This window comes from Mirounga leonina, unplaced genomic scaffold, assembly GCF_011800145.1.
Source record: "Mirounga leonina isolate KUSES-001 unplaced genomic scaffold, KU_Mleo_1.0 Mir_114, whole genome shotgun sequence".
Taxonomy (NCBI): Eukaryota; Metazoa; Chordata; class Mammalia; order Carnivora; family Phocidae; genus Mirounga; species Mirounga leonina.
In genome coordinates, this window is record NW_023270265.1 from 37563309 (window position 1) to 37580620 (window position 17312).

Below are 17312 nucleotides of genomic sequence, written 5' to 3' on the forward strand. Positions count from 1 at the left end.
TAAAAACATTTTAATATGCATTGGCCTCCCCAAATTTTCATTTTGGATCAGTTACTTTGTGTTGGAGACATCAAGATTCATAAATAAATTATATAATCTCACTTAAAAAAAAAAACAATGTTGCAATCTGAATTTCCACTTATCTGATGTCTTGGGTAAACAGTTCAGATAAACATCTATTCATGCAAACTTTTCGCCATCCTTTATTGGGTGATTACCTAGGCTCTTTGAATCCTCTTCCTTAGTGTCAAGTGTTGAATTATTTTAATTGAAATTTTTTAAAACTGCATGAACATCACAGTTATAAATCCTAAAAACCAAAAAACACTATGGCAAATTTAAGATTTTTTATTTAAGTATCATATAAAAGTTATTTCATAAAAATATGCTCCATATTAAATAATTTTAAAGATACATAATTACTTATATATAATGCTTTCAATGTCATTTATCTATTATCATGAATCCTTTGGTCCCTAAGGCTGCCTTTTCTGCCTCTCCTGTGGCCAGATGCAGAGTATACCTGCTCCTGAGGGAGGAGCAAGAATCAAGGGCGCTTGGGGGACCAGTCTCCATCATTACTGATGATGCTGAGAGATGCCTGGTACCATGAACATGCTATTCAAACATAAATGAGAAAACAAGCTATCCGAGCAGCCTTCACGAGGTTTTCCCCATACAGCGTATTTCATATCACTAAAGATTTAACTAGTAATGAGCTATACCTAAGTTACTTAACTAGTTCTGAGTCCTTTCAGGTAACATCAATATCCAGCTTCCAATTTCCACTCTTTAAAATATTTCTCCATTGTCCTCTTAGATTTCAAGGTGCCAACATTCACGGTAGGTATGATTTTCTGGGGCTTCAGCCACTGAACAAACCGTTTCATTTCTAGGTAGCTGCTATGTTCACTATAAGGGATTCCTGCAACACAAAAGAAAAGATATTGCAGACACAAAAAATCAAATTATTTTTAAAAAATGCACAAGCCCAAAATAAAATAAAAAAGGAAAGCAATCCAGAGTATCGCTGTCAAAAACTCCTTGGTACTTTATTTCTGATAAAAAAAAATTTGTTAATAACTTTTATGGAGAATAAAGATTAAAACATTAAAACCATACTGAAACTTTGAACATTAAATAATTCTACTGCTTTTCTATGTAGACACTTCATATGTATTTCTATAGATTCTTATTTTTAATTAGGCTTTCTTTTTAAAATAGGTTTTTCTCTTTAGGCACTTCACTCAGCTATGGATTGCAGGAATATCCTGGAAAAAATATAAGTAAAATGTGAAGAGTGACAAGCAAGAGACTCTTGGTTTCCAGAGCAAGTAAGCAGATTCCAGTCCCTGAGCTTTGCACACATAAAAAAATAAGCATAAAAATAATAAAAATAAAATCTTAAAAATCCCTTTATCTTTCCTAAAGATCAAGTGCCACAGAGGAAGGGAAAAGGGGTCCTGTTTTAACGGGGATCTTTAGCGGCTGAAATTAAGTCACTAGTCTAGGGACATAATAAAAAACGTTTCCATCAGCCACGATTACAGTAAGCAATTTCTGAGGACAAAGGTAAACCTCCTCCGAGAAATGAGAAAAAGGAGTCAAGTCTGTACCTCTTGCGTCAGGGCATCTAATCCGGTCTTCCTTCCCACTGGCAGCCTGACCATGGCACTTGAGCTTCCAGACCCAAGTGCACTGCCCGCACCTCCTCTACGGGTTCCTTCACACAGCACTGAGCACGCAAACGAAACCATCTGTACTAGCCAATGTCTTTTTCCTCCTGTCACGCTCCTTTCTATCAGTTTAGGGTGTACTAAAGATACAGCTTTAGAGTATGTAGAGCAATTAGAAACTCGATTTTTAAAGATTCTTTGGTGCCTGTTTTTCTTGGATCTTATTTTTACAAAAGCTCTTTCTAAAAAATGTCATAACAAACATTAAAAGTGAAAAAATTTCATAATTATACCATATATTGAAATGTTTCCTTTGGTCTGGGGAATAATGTCTGCTATAGTCGTCAACTTGTTAGAATGCGTCCATCCGGTAGGTCGAAAAGCCAAAATCTGATCATATTTTCCACCACACTTCTTCAGATGACTCTGTAAAGCCTGTTCAGTAAAAATAGGATATTTATTTAACAGTCAGTGAAGGTGGGTTATGTGGAATAAAACAGAATGGTCACATTGATATAGTGTCAGGGAATATGCAGTTGGTAAACATTAAGTTGCAATAACCTAGAGTCGTACTTCCAGAAAAAATAAAATCACGGAAAAAACCAATTTTTCCTCTTATCTAAAGTTAAACAAGCTTAAGTCCAGTCTGAAAAAAAGTAAGGTGAGGCAACTTTAAACATAAAAATTATGAATTGAAAGATTACAATTCAGATAGCTATCAGAAAAGGAAAAGGAAAGAAAGAAGGGAGGGAGGGAGGGAGGGAGGGAGGGAGGGAGGAAGGAAGGAAGGAAGGAAGGAAGGAAGGAAGGAAGGAAGGAAGGAAGGAAGGAAGGAAGGACTCTCCAAATCCTACTACTATTAGGATATTGAATATACTGTTAGGATGTTAGAGATACCAATATTAACACTGGTAAACAGCAGCCCAAACATATCCACATGCATACGTACAACAGAAGACTGACAGGTGGATAGAAAGATGTGAATAATTCTATGAACGGTATTATACTCAACATGCACATACATTTCAAAGATGCACACTAGCACTCTTCTCAGGGTCTTATTCCTTTTCACTCTAAACATGAACTAGAATACCGGCAAAATTTTTCATGCTGCTACAATTGGGAGTACTATGCTTCCCTAATAAATCTTGAGTAGAACTTTCCAAACTAAAGTCATCAAAAGTGATGACATTTGATGAAATCTGAAAATCAACAACCAAAGTTCAATCTTTGAAAGATAAGAAAAGTCCAAATAAAGACAGTAATGGCACAAGAGATACCAAAAGAAACTTTTTTTGGTCTTTAAGCAAAACCCACAGTGTCAAGGGCTTAGTGTAAATTTATAATAAAGTTCTAGTTTTATTTAAAATAATAAAAAAAAAAATCTAAACTGCACATGGTATCATCTTAGATTTCCAAAGGTCTCTTTTTCTTCCTTCATCATCCATACCCTGAACTATTAAAGTGTTGTAGAAGATGCTGGTAGAAAGTTCTGAAGAAACCAAAGACAAATCCATGGATCCGTCTACTCAGTCCTCATCTAATACATGTCTGTTCCAGGATTAGGCCATGTCGGTGGTGTCAGAGTAGTGGATATGAGACACAGCCCTTCAGCCTTCTGGAAGCTTAGAGCCTAGCAGGGAGATGGTCAATAAAATCCACTTTCTAGTTCTTTTCTTTCTTTTTTTTTTTTATGGAAACCATATGCCCTTTCTTAACTTTTTCTAATTCTCATCTATTATTATACCATCAGCAACTAGAAGCCTTGCAGATTGACCTTTTCACAAAGGACTCATTTTCAGTAGAAATTTCTAGAAATGGGATTATTGAGTTAAAGGATTTACCCCTAACTTCTACTTCTATCCAAGTGGATGAGAGAGCTAATTTCTCTAAATCACAGCATAGAAGTATTACCTTTTAAAAAAGTATGCCAATTTGGTAGGAGACAAACATATCCTTGTTAGTTTTATGTTTGATTACCAGTTAGAGGCTAAACATTTGTTTGTGTTTATCAGATATTTATATTTCACTGGTGAATTAATAACAATCTTCTGATTTCTCCTTTGTGTCAATGATCTCTTATTAATTTAAATACCTACCATTTATTTATTTTTAAAGATTTTATTTATTTATTTGACACAGAGAGAGAGCACAAGCAGGGGGAGCGGCAGGCAGAGGGAGAGGGAGAAGCAGGCTCCCCTCTGAGCAGGGAGACCGATGTGGGGCTCGATCCCAGGACCGTGAGATCAAGACCTAAGCTGAAGGCAGACGCTTAACGACTGAGCCACCCAGGCATCCCTCTTTCTATTTTTTTTTTTAAGATTTTATTTGTTTATTTGAGAAAGTGCACAAGAGGGGAGGAAGGGCAGAGGGAGAGGGAGAAGCAGACTCCCTGCTGAGCAGGGAGCCCGATGCGGGCAGGACTCGATCCCAGAACCCTGGGATCATGACCTGAGCCGAAGGCAGACGCTTAACCGACTAAGCCACCCAGGTGCTCCAACAATGCTGATTCTCTTTTTTCATATTTTTAGGCCATTTAGACCTTCTCATTCACTCCTTAGCCTTCTGCCATCTGGCTCCTTCCAATATCACTTCACTGAAACATTTCTTGTGCAGGTCACCAAAGATATTCTAATTGCCAAATTGCCATTCTTTCCTTATATGACCTCTCTGCAGCATTGGGCACCTTTAAAAACTCTTTCATGAAAAGTTCTAGTCCTTCATTTCTATAAAACTCTGACTCTTCCATCCCCATTATCCTCCTAAATACATCATTTGTTCAAATGGAACAAACTTAGTAGGAAATAAAACTGTAAGATAAAAACCATTAAAAATATGCTATACCCTCAAGATATCAATGTTCATTTTATAATTAACACCTCATTAGCCTCCACACAAATTAGATACCTCCCAAATTTAAAATATATTTCCAAAGATGGGTTTAAAAAGACAAAATTCTGCCTTGATTATCCCTGAAATTTTTATGAAGTGCATACTCAGGAAACTAGGCCATAAAAACTTCACCTTAATCTCATAAAGAAAGGAGTTCTACCAGTTACAATTTCCTTACAACTCCAGGGATAGAGTTGTAAGGAAAATACTCATTTTATTAATACAGATTAAGTATTATTATTTATAAGACACACACAGTAATCGACATCCTATGCTATTTCAAAAAGTTCCATAAAAGTTAGTTCATGAAATTATAGCAAAAGTGAAAATACATTCTTTGGTGTGCATTATGTTCTGATTTGTTTTTAATACACAGGTCTGATGTATTCCATTGCTAGGTATCCAAATTTAGTAAATGGAATGAAACTTAGTTAGTATATGAATAAATCTGACAGAGAAGTCCCCCAGATCACAGTGAGGTCCTAACATATATCTTTTTCTTGTTTGTTTGTTTTTAAGTAGGCTCCATGCCCAAGGTGGGGCTTGAACTCACAACCCTGAGATCAAGAGTCTCATGCTCTACCGATTGAGCCAGCCAAGTGCCCCAACCTCTCTGTATCTTAATCTATACCTCAGAACTGATACGAGAACTTGCTCTTAGGATATACTTCCACTATTTCACTTAATCCTCAAAACAAGTAAATTTCCAACATATATCAATGTTATTGGGGATTAATATTAATACAGAAAAGAGCTGAAGAAAAGTAAGAACTCCTTGAGTTCTCTGCTCATTTCCCCACTCAATGGAAAAAAATGGAAGACAATCTTAAATACAGAAGATTTGAATGACCAGATAGTTGCACACTTTTCTATTTTTGTTTCTTTTATGACAATTCTCTAGTTCTGATGGGCCTATGAATTCCTCTATACAGCTGCACACACACAACAAATAAAAACATTTTAAATTCCACTTAAAAGATCTTCTAGGGCAAGGTTTACTATGACCCCACTATAACTGAATTCCTCTGTGTTAAATGCAGGTAAGATAGGATTCCAGTTTATAATCGTTGTATTACCTTTTCTAGTCCATCCTAAAAATACGTATCTCAAGAATGCTTACCTTAAAGTTAATTTGCATCATTGGGAGAAGGTGAACCAGTGAACTGCACATGTCCGTGGTGATGAAGGAATTAAGTTCTGGTATGTTGAGGCACTGTAAGGTTTTATATTTTTCTTGGGACATGCCCACTTTTGAACCTAAAACATCAGCAATGGCTACAGGCAAAGGAGAAGGTTAAAAATAGTAAAACTGCAGCTTATGAAAAAAATAATAAAGTTACAACTCAATCAAAACTTAAAATAAGAATGTACTAACAACAACAAAAAAAGAAATTCAAAACATTCACACTTTTGCTATATTTCAAAAAGGCTAAATACTTTTGTTGGTTAACTGTATGGAGTAAATTATGAGAAATTCAAAGAATTTCTTTTTAAAGACCTAGTGTTTAAAAACTGCAAAAGATATATAGAAAGGGGTAGAGGAAAAGCAGCAACCAAAGTCGAAGGAGTTAAAACCCTGGCTTTATCACTTCATATCTTCATGGTTGACATGATGTGACCACAATTAGGAAGAAATGGAAAGTATTTTGTGAAACAGTATAATGCCATCTAGACAAACTACAATTACATATCCAAAATCATTTATGTACAAAAACCAAAACTGTTCTCTAAAATAATTGATGGTTATCCTCAAAGAAGGCAGCAATACGACTCTGCATTCGTCATTTTTCAAAGTTCACTGAAATACTAGCGTGGTGCAGACATGTGCTCTGTAAACATTCTGCAGGTGTAAAGGCTACCATAAACGCACTTACCAAGTGTTTCCATTAAGCTAAGCCTTTCCAAGTTTAAATGAATCCAACTCTATCAAATTTTTCTTCAAAGGTAATACTGCACCATTTCAGGAAATAAGTATCAAGTGCAAGCATGCAGACTGAAAGGGCTTTATGCAAAAGAGAATCTGATCTTTATAATATATTAATGTAAATTAGATACAGCTACCACCCACCTAGGAAGACTTTCTCTTTTCCAATAGAATAAGTGCCACAGACAACAAGAACACGTGGGTTTAGAGTTACTGCCTCAAAGGCAGTGTTGATGGCAAACTGGATAACCTCTTGCTGAGACGGAAAGGAGTATTCTGGGCTGCAGTATCTGTAATACGGAAATATGGTACTTATTAAATGAGCAACAAGAAAGCCATAGCATTAAGGTAGATGCTATTTTAGAAGCCAAGCTTTACAAACTTATATACAGTGGTAGTGTAATATATTAACCCCACTGCGGTTATTCCACTGCCTATGGTTAAAATATTTGTGACAAGCTATGGATAATTTATGATGGAATTCTATGTTTCCAATATGTCTTGTACAGTGTATTTCCTTTATTGCCCTCATAAAAAAAAAAAGAGGCAATTTCTTTATAAGATTTTATTTATTTATTTGAGAGAGAGAATGAGATAGAGAGAGCATTAGAGAAGGAGGGTCAGAGGGAGAAGCAGGCTCCCCGCTGAGCAGGGAGCCCGATGCGGGACTCGATCCCAGGACTCCAGGATCATGACCTGAGCCTAAGGCAGTCGCTCAACCAACTGAGCCACCCAGGCACCCAAAATTGCCTCTTTTTCTTCAAGAACAGTTCTAACTAGCTATTTTAGCTGTGAATTATAGACCTCGGCATCTTTTCATTTTAACTCTAACACCATCAAAGAAAATACTAGTGACAGGGATGATCTTGGAACTAAAGAATTCTGATTTAGTTTAAAAAATTCTTAAAATAATGAAACCAAACACGAATTTAATGAAGCAGTTTTAAATCAAACAGTTAGTAGTCACATGGTTATCTGCTCTTCTGAGGAGATACATAAATATATATAGTATTACAACAATACAACAGATCCCCAGTTGGGTCTATCTCAATACAATAACACCCAATGAAAAATTAACCCTAAGACTACTAGCTACCTAGCTCTATTTGGGATGAAAATTAAGCATTTTTTCACTAAAAAAGAAGTCATAAAGTACAAACATCAAAGAAACATATTTTTCCACATTTTCAAGATTGTTTTTGCTGGTCAGCCATAAGAATAGAGAAAACACTTGTCTTTTCTCTGATGAAAAACCCACAAAGAAATTCAGAATTCTATGTAGAGAAAACTAGGCAAAAAAAGGGGGGGTGGGCTTACTTGTTATTTTCTTAATTTATTTAGTATTTAAAGTACATATAAAAGAATGGAAAAAGTAGCTATAATGTTGGAAAACTGAATGTGGAAAGCCTATCTTTTACTAAAATATGCCATCCAAATTCACTTCTTAAAACAGGTTGAAATAGTTGACATAATTCATTTCTAACAAATTGATGAGGTATTTTAATATATAATAAAAAATGGCTGGTACCATTATGTTTATAACATTTAGAAATTCAAAGCTGTCACTTATAAATTACCTTTTGAAGAAAGGAACAAAGTAATTTTAAATATTTAGAAACAGAATCACATTTTGGCCTCTGTTTCTTCTTCACAATTATACTTAAGAGTTACAAAGGTACTTCGAAAAGATAACCTAAAAGGGTGTTTTCCTAAAGCTTGCCCCCCAATTTTTCTTCCTTGTTTCAGTAACAGGATTCTCACATAAACCAAAGGAAATCACAGAAAAGAAAAAATTGAGTTGTAGTTAAGACATGTCATCCCAAATTTGTTCTTAAGCAAGGATGTGTTTTTCCAAACAGCAGTTCTCTGATGATCTTAAAATGGTAATTGACAATAAGCCATCATTTTGATTTACCTAAGCAACTGTGCAAACTGTTCATAATAAGCAGGGCAAATATTGTCAGTGGGAAAAGGAAGCATACAAACAAAGCCTCTCTTACGTTGTATCTAAGTAAAGCGTGTGGACTTTCTGGCCTGCAAGACGAGAACGTTCCATGGTGGGGTCTGCTCGGAAGTCGCCGGTGTGTAACAGGACTTTACCGTTAGGAAGATAAAACAGGATCATGACAGCACCTGGACAGCTGAACACAAACATTTCTAAGGAATAGTCTTAACACATGGGAGGCAGCTGAAGGAAGAGGACTTCTTCACTGTCAGCAAGGTAATATACTCTGGTAGTGACCACATGACACAGCACTGCACTACAGAGGAAATGCAGTGTTGTAGGAAGTTTACATCGTAATAAAAAAAAAAAAAGTGGTGTGCAGGAAAGGATTAATTCAGCAGGCCAGGTTTGTTCGAACTCCACACTTCCCTACCTAAGGCCTGTCTTTAGGACTAGTCTTTGGCTGGTCCTCGAGAGAGGAGTTGAACTCTTGGAATATTCTGCCCAATAAGAGTGCTTTGTATGCCTGACGTGTGGGTCTGTGTGTTACTAGGTTGACCAGATAGTCACCGTAGATGACATCGTTAGCATAAACTATCTGTTTTGCTCTAGGGGACTGGAGTCTGAGGAGCTGAGGCAAGTCACATGGGTGTTGCATGTGTGCATGCCTGGCCCTCAATAAAAGCCCGGCTGGACTCAAGGCTCCGATGCGCTTCCCTGCCTGCCATATTCTTGGCATGTGTGGTGAACATCGCTGCCGGGAGAACCAGTGCTTCTGTGCTATTCGGGAGAAGAGCGTCCCTGGGAATTTGTGCCTGCTTTCTTCTGCACTGTGCCCCCATTTGCCTTTTCCTCTTGCTGATTTTAATCTGTATCCTGTCACTGTAACCATGAGTACAATAGCCCTTCTGAGCCCCGTGGGTCCTTCAAGTGAACCACTGAGCCTCAGGGTGGTCTTGGGGATGCCTGACACACTGGAGCTTGGAAATTACTGCCAAAACACATGGCGCTTTCATTTTGAATTCTGGGAAAACATTGGAAATAATTACTTTTTAATTAAAAACTTACCCTTTCCACCCCACCCCAAAACTGCAGACTGCAATGACTTTACTGGGGAATTCTATCAAACACCTAGGGGAGAAACAGTCCCAATACTATAGAACATCCTTCAGAATGGAGTAGGAGGGAATAGTTCGTGAGGTCAGTATTACCCTAATATCGAAACCAGACAAAAGCATTATAAAAAAAAAAACAAAACTACAGACCAATATCCCTTATGAAAACAGACAAAGAAGTCCTTAACAAAATATTTAGCATATCAAATCCAGCAATATATATATATATTTAAAGGATAATCCATGAAGACTAAGTGGAGTTTATCTCAGCGAAGCAAGGTTGGTTTAACATTCGAAACGTCCATCATTATTATTTACCCTGTTAACATTATAGAGGAGAAAAATCATATGATCACCTCAGTAGATGCTGAAGAAGCATTTGACAAAAGTCGACACCCATTCATGATTACAAACTCTCAGTAGACTAGGAATGGAGGGGATTTTCCTCAACCTGATAAAAGGCATCTATGAAAAACCCACTGCTAACATCAAGCTAAAGGGAGCAAGACTGAAAGCGTTCCTCTTAGGGTCAGGAACAAGGCAGTATCTGCTCTCACCACTCCCATTCAACACTGTACTGGAGGTCTGAGCGAGGACCATGAACAAGAGGGGAAAAAAGCACTCTGAATGGAAAGTAAGAAGTAAAACAAAATTGTCTATATTTGCAGATGACATGATAGTACATGTGGAAAATTTTCAGAAATCTATAAAAAACCTACTACAACTAATGTGCAAGTTTAGCAAGGTCTCAGGATACAAGGTCAATACACAAAAATCAGCTGTCCATCAAGAGGTGAATAGATGAAGACATTGTAGGGTGCCCATACACTAGATACTACTCAGCAATAAAAAGACACGAACTATTGATATACACATCAGCATGGATGAATCTCAAAAACACGATGAGTGACAGAAGCTAGACGCAAAAGAGTAGATACTATGGGATTTCATTTCACTGAATCCCTAGGAAAGACAAATCTAATACATGGTGATAGGATACAGATCAATGGTCCCCTGGACTAGAGTCGGGCTTGGAGATTGACTGGGAAGGAGCCCAAGGAAACCTTTTGGGGTGGGAAAATTTCCTGTATTTTTCTGTAGTGGGTATTACATGAGTGGGTATTTTTGTCAAAATTCAGCAAACACTTAAAATGGTCTATTTTATTTATGTAAACTGTACCTAATAAAGTTGACTAAAAAAATCAGAACTTGAGCTGTTGTAAGCATTGACTAAAAAAGGAAGTAGCAGCAGGGACGCCTGGGCGGCTCACTCGGTTGAGTATCTGACTCTTGGTTTAGGCGCAGGTCATGATCTCCAGGTGGTGAGATCGAGCCCCGAGTCAAGCCCTACATCAGGCTCTGCGCTCAGTGGGGAGTCTGCTTGGGATTCTCTCTTTCCCCCTCTCCTGCTGCCCCCAACTCCCTCTTAGAAAAAAAAGGAAAAAAGAAAAAAAAAATCAGCAGCAAAGTTAGCAGACAAAAAGTTAAAAGCAACCTGAAGACAGAGCATGGGTCTGGATTTTTGGAGACCTAGTCTGAATTTTAATTCTCAAAGCATCCGTGATGGCTAAAATCCTACGAAAAGTAGGAAGAAGTGTAGTTGACAGTTGCATTTTGGTAACAGGATACTGACAGTGCTTTACATTACAGAGAAAAAATGAGGGAAAAAGGGAAGCCACTTCGAAGAAAAAAAAAATCTTCCAAGTTTTTAGTATCAAAAGCCTGAAGGATTTCTTAAAAGGGGGGGAAAAATCCTCTGCTATCTGAATGGAGTGCAAGCTGTTAACTTACATAAGCGATATTAAAGAAATTGGCAAAAAAAAAAAAAAGAAAATGGCAAAAGGTTAGCTCTTCTAAAAAGCAGCAACATGTTAAAGTATTTTTTTAAAAAATAAGATGGAGTCTCATATGTCAAGGATGGTAATTTAAACTGCATTAAAAATGAATTAGATAATATTTAAAGGATCTCTCAGTACATTTAATTTCTGATTCTGTAATTGGGTACATTATTTTTTTCAAAAGGAGAAACATGTCTTACTCAAAGTTTTAAAAATATCAACCATATTATTTCCAACACAAGAAAGTTCTTAAATAGACATACTAATATGTTTTTATTTTAAATAGTTTTTAAAACGAGGCTAGTCTGAAGGTAACTTTAATACTTACTGATTGGCATCAAGCAAAATAACTTTTACACCATTTACTATACATTCCGTGTCCATTGGCAATGGATGGATGTATTGTTTTTGTACGTGAAGTTTGCTCTTCAACAAATTGCCCGTTATCTGCAAAACAGAATGTGCTTATTGCTGATACAGTAAAATACTAAATAAATCTTTTACTTCAGATCTAGTTTAGAAGCAAGTATCTTAGTCTCTCTGTTCTCCCACTTACTTACATTCATGGAAACCCTCCAGAATGCCAGGAAGAACTTCCTACCATGACTATGTCACAACTCTGCTTAAACTTGGTTCACTGGATCTCCCTCACCTGTGAAAAGTCCCTCATCCCCAGATGACTACAAAACCCTTCATGATGGGGCCCCTGCTCATTTCTGCGGGTTTATCTTCTGTTATTCCCTATCTCATGGTTAGCCGTTCGGAATTATCTGAAGAGCCTGCAATGGGTAGATTTCTCTGTTGTCTATGCCTGTATGCAAACTCTGCTCTCTCCCTGGGATGCCCTCTCCTCCTTCCTTCGCCTGGTTCTGGAATCGGACAGACCTGTGTTCCGATTCTGACTCTGGCATTACTGGCTCCATGACTTAGGGCACATCACCTAATCTCTCCCAGCCTCGGCTGCTTCATTAATAAAAAGAAATTCACTTTATTTCAATAAAAATAATTCAAGAATGCTTGAGGATTAAACTGAATTCTAGCAGAAGCCCTTGGTAGTAGGCATTAGAAGAGTCACTGTTTAATAATTAATTCAAGGTATCTCTTGCACCATGAAACTTTCTCTAACCTTGGCCTGGGCCAGAATAAAGCACTTTCTTTTCCTACTTGCTGGTGTTCCGCTCAGTTTTCGGTCACAATACCAATTCCATCGCAGTGTATTTGTGAATGTGTCCCCTGAAGGCTGTGAGCTCCTTGAAGCTAGGTATTTCACCTTGAATGTCTTTTTGGGCATCTATAAGTGTTTACTGAATGGAACTTAGGTGTTTCAGTTACACTGTGAAGTAGTTTACTGTTTCCATATACTAAAGCATTAAAAAAAAATGTTTTGTAACTATTGACAATAACTCATTTAATTTTAGACTCTTAATGTGGAATCTGTTTTCTCACATCTTTTCTAGTAGAATGATAGATCTTACAATGTTATTCTTTTTTAACCAAATTGCTTAGAAATTCACTGCATTCCATACATTTAGAATTTTGAAGGCTAAAACTTACCTCACTACAATAAATTGGAAATGTGAAGTTTTTAGACAATCCAGCATAGTGATCAGAATGAAAATGTGTGAGAAAATAGGCTGTGCACCCTTCAACCAGTCCGTACTGGAAGGCATCAACTGTAAAGCCAGTCCCTGCAATGAGAAGAGCACACAGCTGCTTGAGCAAGAGCCAAGAGAATGAAAGAGTGAAAGATGTCCGATTTGAATGTAAATAGGAAACCCCCTATTCACGTCTTTACGTCTCAATTCCAACTGAGCTTCATAATTTAAAAACTTATGCCACATAAATTCAGCAAAAGGGCATACTAGAGATGAAAATTCGTCTCTTAAGTTTCTACTAAGCGTCCCAGTATTGGCTTTTAAAAAACTTTTTTTTAATGTTTTGTTTGTTTTGTTAAGTAGGCTCCATGGCCAGCGGGGAGCCCAACTCAGGGCTTGAACTCATGACCCTGAGATTAAGACCTGAGCTGAGACCAAGAGTCCAATGCTTAACCAACTGAGGCACCCAGGCGCCCATGGCTTTTTTTTTTTTTAATGAATAACTGTACCAAAAAAATTAAAATACTAAGCTACAAACCAATTATTTCTTTGTTTTACTGACCTAAAATCCTGTACTTCTGCGAAACAGCAAAAGGAAAATGCTAACTTTATTTTATTCTATTGTGGCAATTGATACTGGGGGCACAAATGATTGAAGGCCCAAATAATCATACATATTACAGTGGTTGTGGCCCTCCACCAGGTCACAGTACAATAACAGAGGACAGCATATCTGTAGTATTTGAATTTCATTGTGGGGGATGGGAGGTGGGGGAGGAAGAAGGGAAACAAGTAGCCCAAAAAAGGCTACCTAGAGGAGCAATAAAGAAAATAAATGGCTGAGCTGTTCTGAAAAGTGTTCATGAAAGAAATAACCAAGAGTGTGAATTGTGATGTGCAAGTCAATAAGCACACCTTCACAATCTCACTGAGGCTTATCCCCACATATGGCATACTGGTCTCAGGCTCACTTAAAATACAGAAAATTCATCACCATAAGTATTAAAAAATATAACTGATGTTAACATAAGTGATAATCCCTACATAAACATTTTGAGCAAATTATGGATTGCGACTATCAAAGCACTTTAAACAATCTTTCTGAAACCAGGTATATTTTGGCAGATTTTATATTCTTTTCAGAAGAAGAATTATTGGTTTCTTTAATAATAAAATTCATTTTACGACACATTTTTCTAACTCATCTATGAAGGCATGTGAAATTACAAAATACAAAAAAGGCTGAGAAACTAAGTTATGATGGGGTTAAAAATGTTTGGCATTTATTATGACCTATACAATCTGTTAATTTTCCTTCTTTGAAGCTATTTAGCACTTTGTATTTCTCTTAAAGGCTTAGAGACTACTCTTATTTTATTTTAATTAAATTTTATAATTTGTATATAAGTTTTTATTATAATTACTTATAGAGAGCCTCTCCTCCTTCCCTATTAAGCTGACCTTTACTCATCTGGGTCAAATCTGTAAAATCTACCTACTAGTATAGTATCTTGTACACAAAATATATTTAATAAAAGTTTGCTGAATTGAATGGGGCAAAAACATTTAAATAGGCAAAAAAAAAATCTTTGTTACACGTCAATGAAGTATAAAAAACAATGGAAATACATACAAAAAAACTGCTCTGTACAAACACACACAACATGGGCAATAAACATGAAATTTTTAAAAGTCAATTCTTTGTAGATATATTAAGCGTTGGTTTTTCAACTTACCAGGTATTTTCTTATAGAATGGACATGTCCTTGGCCTTAATTGTCCTGCATTAGGTGACTCCGGGATTTTCGTGTTCCCTCTCTGCAGCCCGCCACAAGGTGATTTTATGAAGACTTTGTCTTTCCTTAAATTGACTCTTCCAGATTCTGTCCTGTTAAGGTGATGTGACCTCTTCTGATGTGCTCCCTCCTGTAGTGAAACTGACTTTTTAAGTCTCTTTCTCTGATGCTGTGACCTCTCACTAGAAAGCTCCACAGAGGGCCGACTCTCACTTAAATTCTTTGCATCGAGTTCTAAGTCACTTAAAGATTTTTCTGCTTTCCTCTTGCGCTGCCGCGACCTCTTTTCATTAGGACTTACAACTGGATTTAAGTTCATCCCTTCCACTGCACTCCCCTCTAGCAATTTCTCTTCTTTTCTTTTGGGTGGTAGTCCAAAATAAACACCTATATCCATTTGCTTCATCACTTTGGAAGAAGGCTGTGTTGCAGGACACTTGGGACCAGATGGCGACATTGTCAGAGACTGGACAGCATTAAGTGCGCTGGAAGAGTTCTCTGTATTGGGAACTGTAGCTTTACTGTCTAGTTGACCACCTAATGCCTTTCTGCAGACACACGCTGAATTAGCATTGTTCTTTGCATTGAAGTTCTTATTTGATGATTTTCTCATTTTATTTTGGGTTGGATGGAAAGAAAGATCCCCTTCTCCCTGCCTTTTGAAAGCTCTTGGCATCTCACTAGTAAGTGATGGAAGAGAAATCTGATTGCAAACAGCTGATTCTTCAATTGCCTGTTTCTGTTTATTTGATTGAGATGGGTGACATTCTGGCTTACCAGGTTTTGCTTTAGCGGCCTGATAACTAGAAGTAAGCCCTTGTGCTGATGCAGATGGAAACAGCGCAAAATCATTACCAGTATGTGCTGGATCATCACACAGAATAACACCCTTATTTTGGAAAAAAAGTTGAGATGAACCAGTGAGAGTGTTGTATTTATACAATACTTCTTGGTATTTATCCTGAGTCAAGAAGCCATCCACGTGGGGGCCATTCTCCTGCTGGTCCTTCAGGAACTGACCATGGGGTTTTTGAAACAAAGTGCACCTGTTGTCATCTTCTTCCAGCCTGCCATCTTTAGAGCTCTCCGTAAAGAATAGCTCCTGCTGCAAATCACCCAGGTTTTCATCCATACTGTAAGTTTCCTCATCAGTTTGAAGTGGAGAATAAGAGATTTCACAGCTACTAAAGTCATTTTCTGGCAATGGGGAGTGTCTGTGCTCTGAGTTGCTTTGGCTGTCTAGTTCTTCAGCAAGAGGCAAACCGACTCCCACCAGTTTGTCATTATTAACACATTCTGGAAATTGGAGGTTTTGTTGGGAAGGTTGGATATTTGTTGAAGAAGAAGAAATCTTTTTATCGGTTTCAGTTGGAGACTGCGATTTCTTTAGACATGGTGTCACTAACGAGGGGTGAGTTGAAACATTTCTTAAGTTTTCCATTGGCTTCTGATGCACAGACCATCTTTCCTCAAGGCCACAGAGAAAGCCTGAATTAGTCTCACTGAAGCAATCCCTTGGCCCATGTGGTGGGCTGCTGAAAGGTCTACTGCCTGCCCTGCTCTGAGCAAGCAGGAGGTGAGTGTATCTCTTGAAGTGAGAAGGAATTGTTGAGGTGCACAGAAGACCATCAGGACACTCTGAAAAATTTTAAAAAGTAATGCAGGATCAAAGCACAGACAGCGTGAAAACCTAAGTGGAGGGCGCCTGGGTGGCTCAGTTGGTTAAGCGACTGCCTTCGGCTCAGGTCATGATCCTGGAGTCCCTGGATCGAGTCCCACATCGGGCTCCCTGCTTGGCAGGGAGCCTGCTTCTGCCTCTGACCCTCCCCCCTCTCATGCGCTCTCTCTCTCTCATTCTCTCTGTCTCAAATAAATAAATAAATAAATAATCTTAAAAAACAAAAACAAAAACAAAAAAACCTAAGTGGAAAGTCATCAGTGCTACTTTGAGGCCTTAGGACCGTAGCTATCTTTACACAAGCAAAAGATCCAGCATAAAATAATAATAATCCAGTATGGTTTTGCAACATGCTAGTTATTATTTTTAAATCAAACACTTTAAATTTCTTTTCAGATAATCTTTTTTTTTTTCAAATATTTTGTAAGACTAACACCTTTCCCCCCTTAGTAACTCTCACAAATATGAGCCTCTTCAAACTACAGTTCATGTTTACACAAGGTATTTATAGGTGTTCACTAGTTCACTATTGCTCTGGCAATAAAGAATGAAAAAGACTAGTGTGTCTCTCAGAGAACTAAAGTTCTACCCCAATTTTTATCTTATCAAGTAATATGGATTTGTGACAATTAGAGTACCCAATTAGGGTCCATTATTTAATATTTACACTGTATACAATAAGAGTAATAGCAATCTTAATTAGTTATAGCTGTTCATACACTAATAGTTTAAATTCTAAGATTTGAAATTCAATTTGATAAACTGGTTAATATTAAGGCTTTAATAATAATCTGGAAACTATTCCCCATCATACATTATAATTGAGAAACAGTCTTGGCATATACCCTTATAT

The 17312-nt window shown here is 37.3% G+C and overlaps 1 protein-coding gene across 3 annotated transcripts in view; it reads right to left on the reverse strand.

Moving 5' to 3' along the window:
• Positions 1 to 17312, reverse strand: part of DCLRE1A (DNA cross-link repair 1A) — a 29055-nt gene that overhangs the window by 8699 nt on the left and 3044 nt on the right. For 2 of the 3 annotated variants that reach the window (XM_035029442.1, XM_035029434.1), the window contains 8 exons: positions 14722 to 16419; positions 12945 to 13078; positions 11719 to 11837; positions 8493 to 8633; positions 6637 to 6782; positions 5689 to 5843; positions 1970 to 2111; positions 375 to 925 (listed from right to left, as the gene is read on the reverse strand). In XM_035029442.1, coding sequence (XP_034885333.1) covers positions 765 to 925; positions 1970 to 2111; positions 5689 to 5843; positions 6637 to 6782; positions 8493 to 8633; positions 11719 to 11837; positions 12945 to 13078; positions 14722 to 16419 — 2696 coding nt within the window. In that variant the 3' untranslated portion in view covers positions 375 to 764. Of the gene's footprint in view, positions 1 to 374; positions 926 to 1969; positions 2112 to 5688; positions 5844 to 6636; positions 6783 to 8492; positions 8634 to 11718; positions 11838 to 12944; positions 13079 to 14721; positions 16420 to 17312 lie in introns of those variants that run through there. The other variant, XM_035029453.1, reaches the window with a different exon arrangement.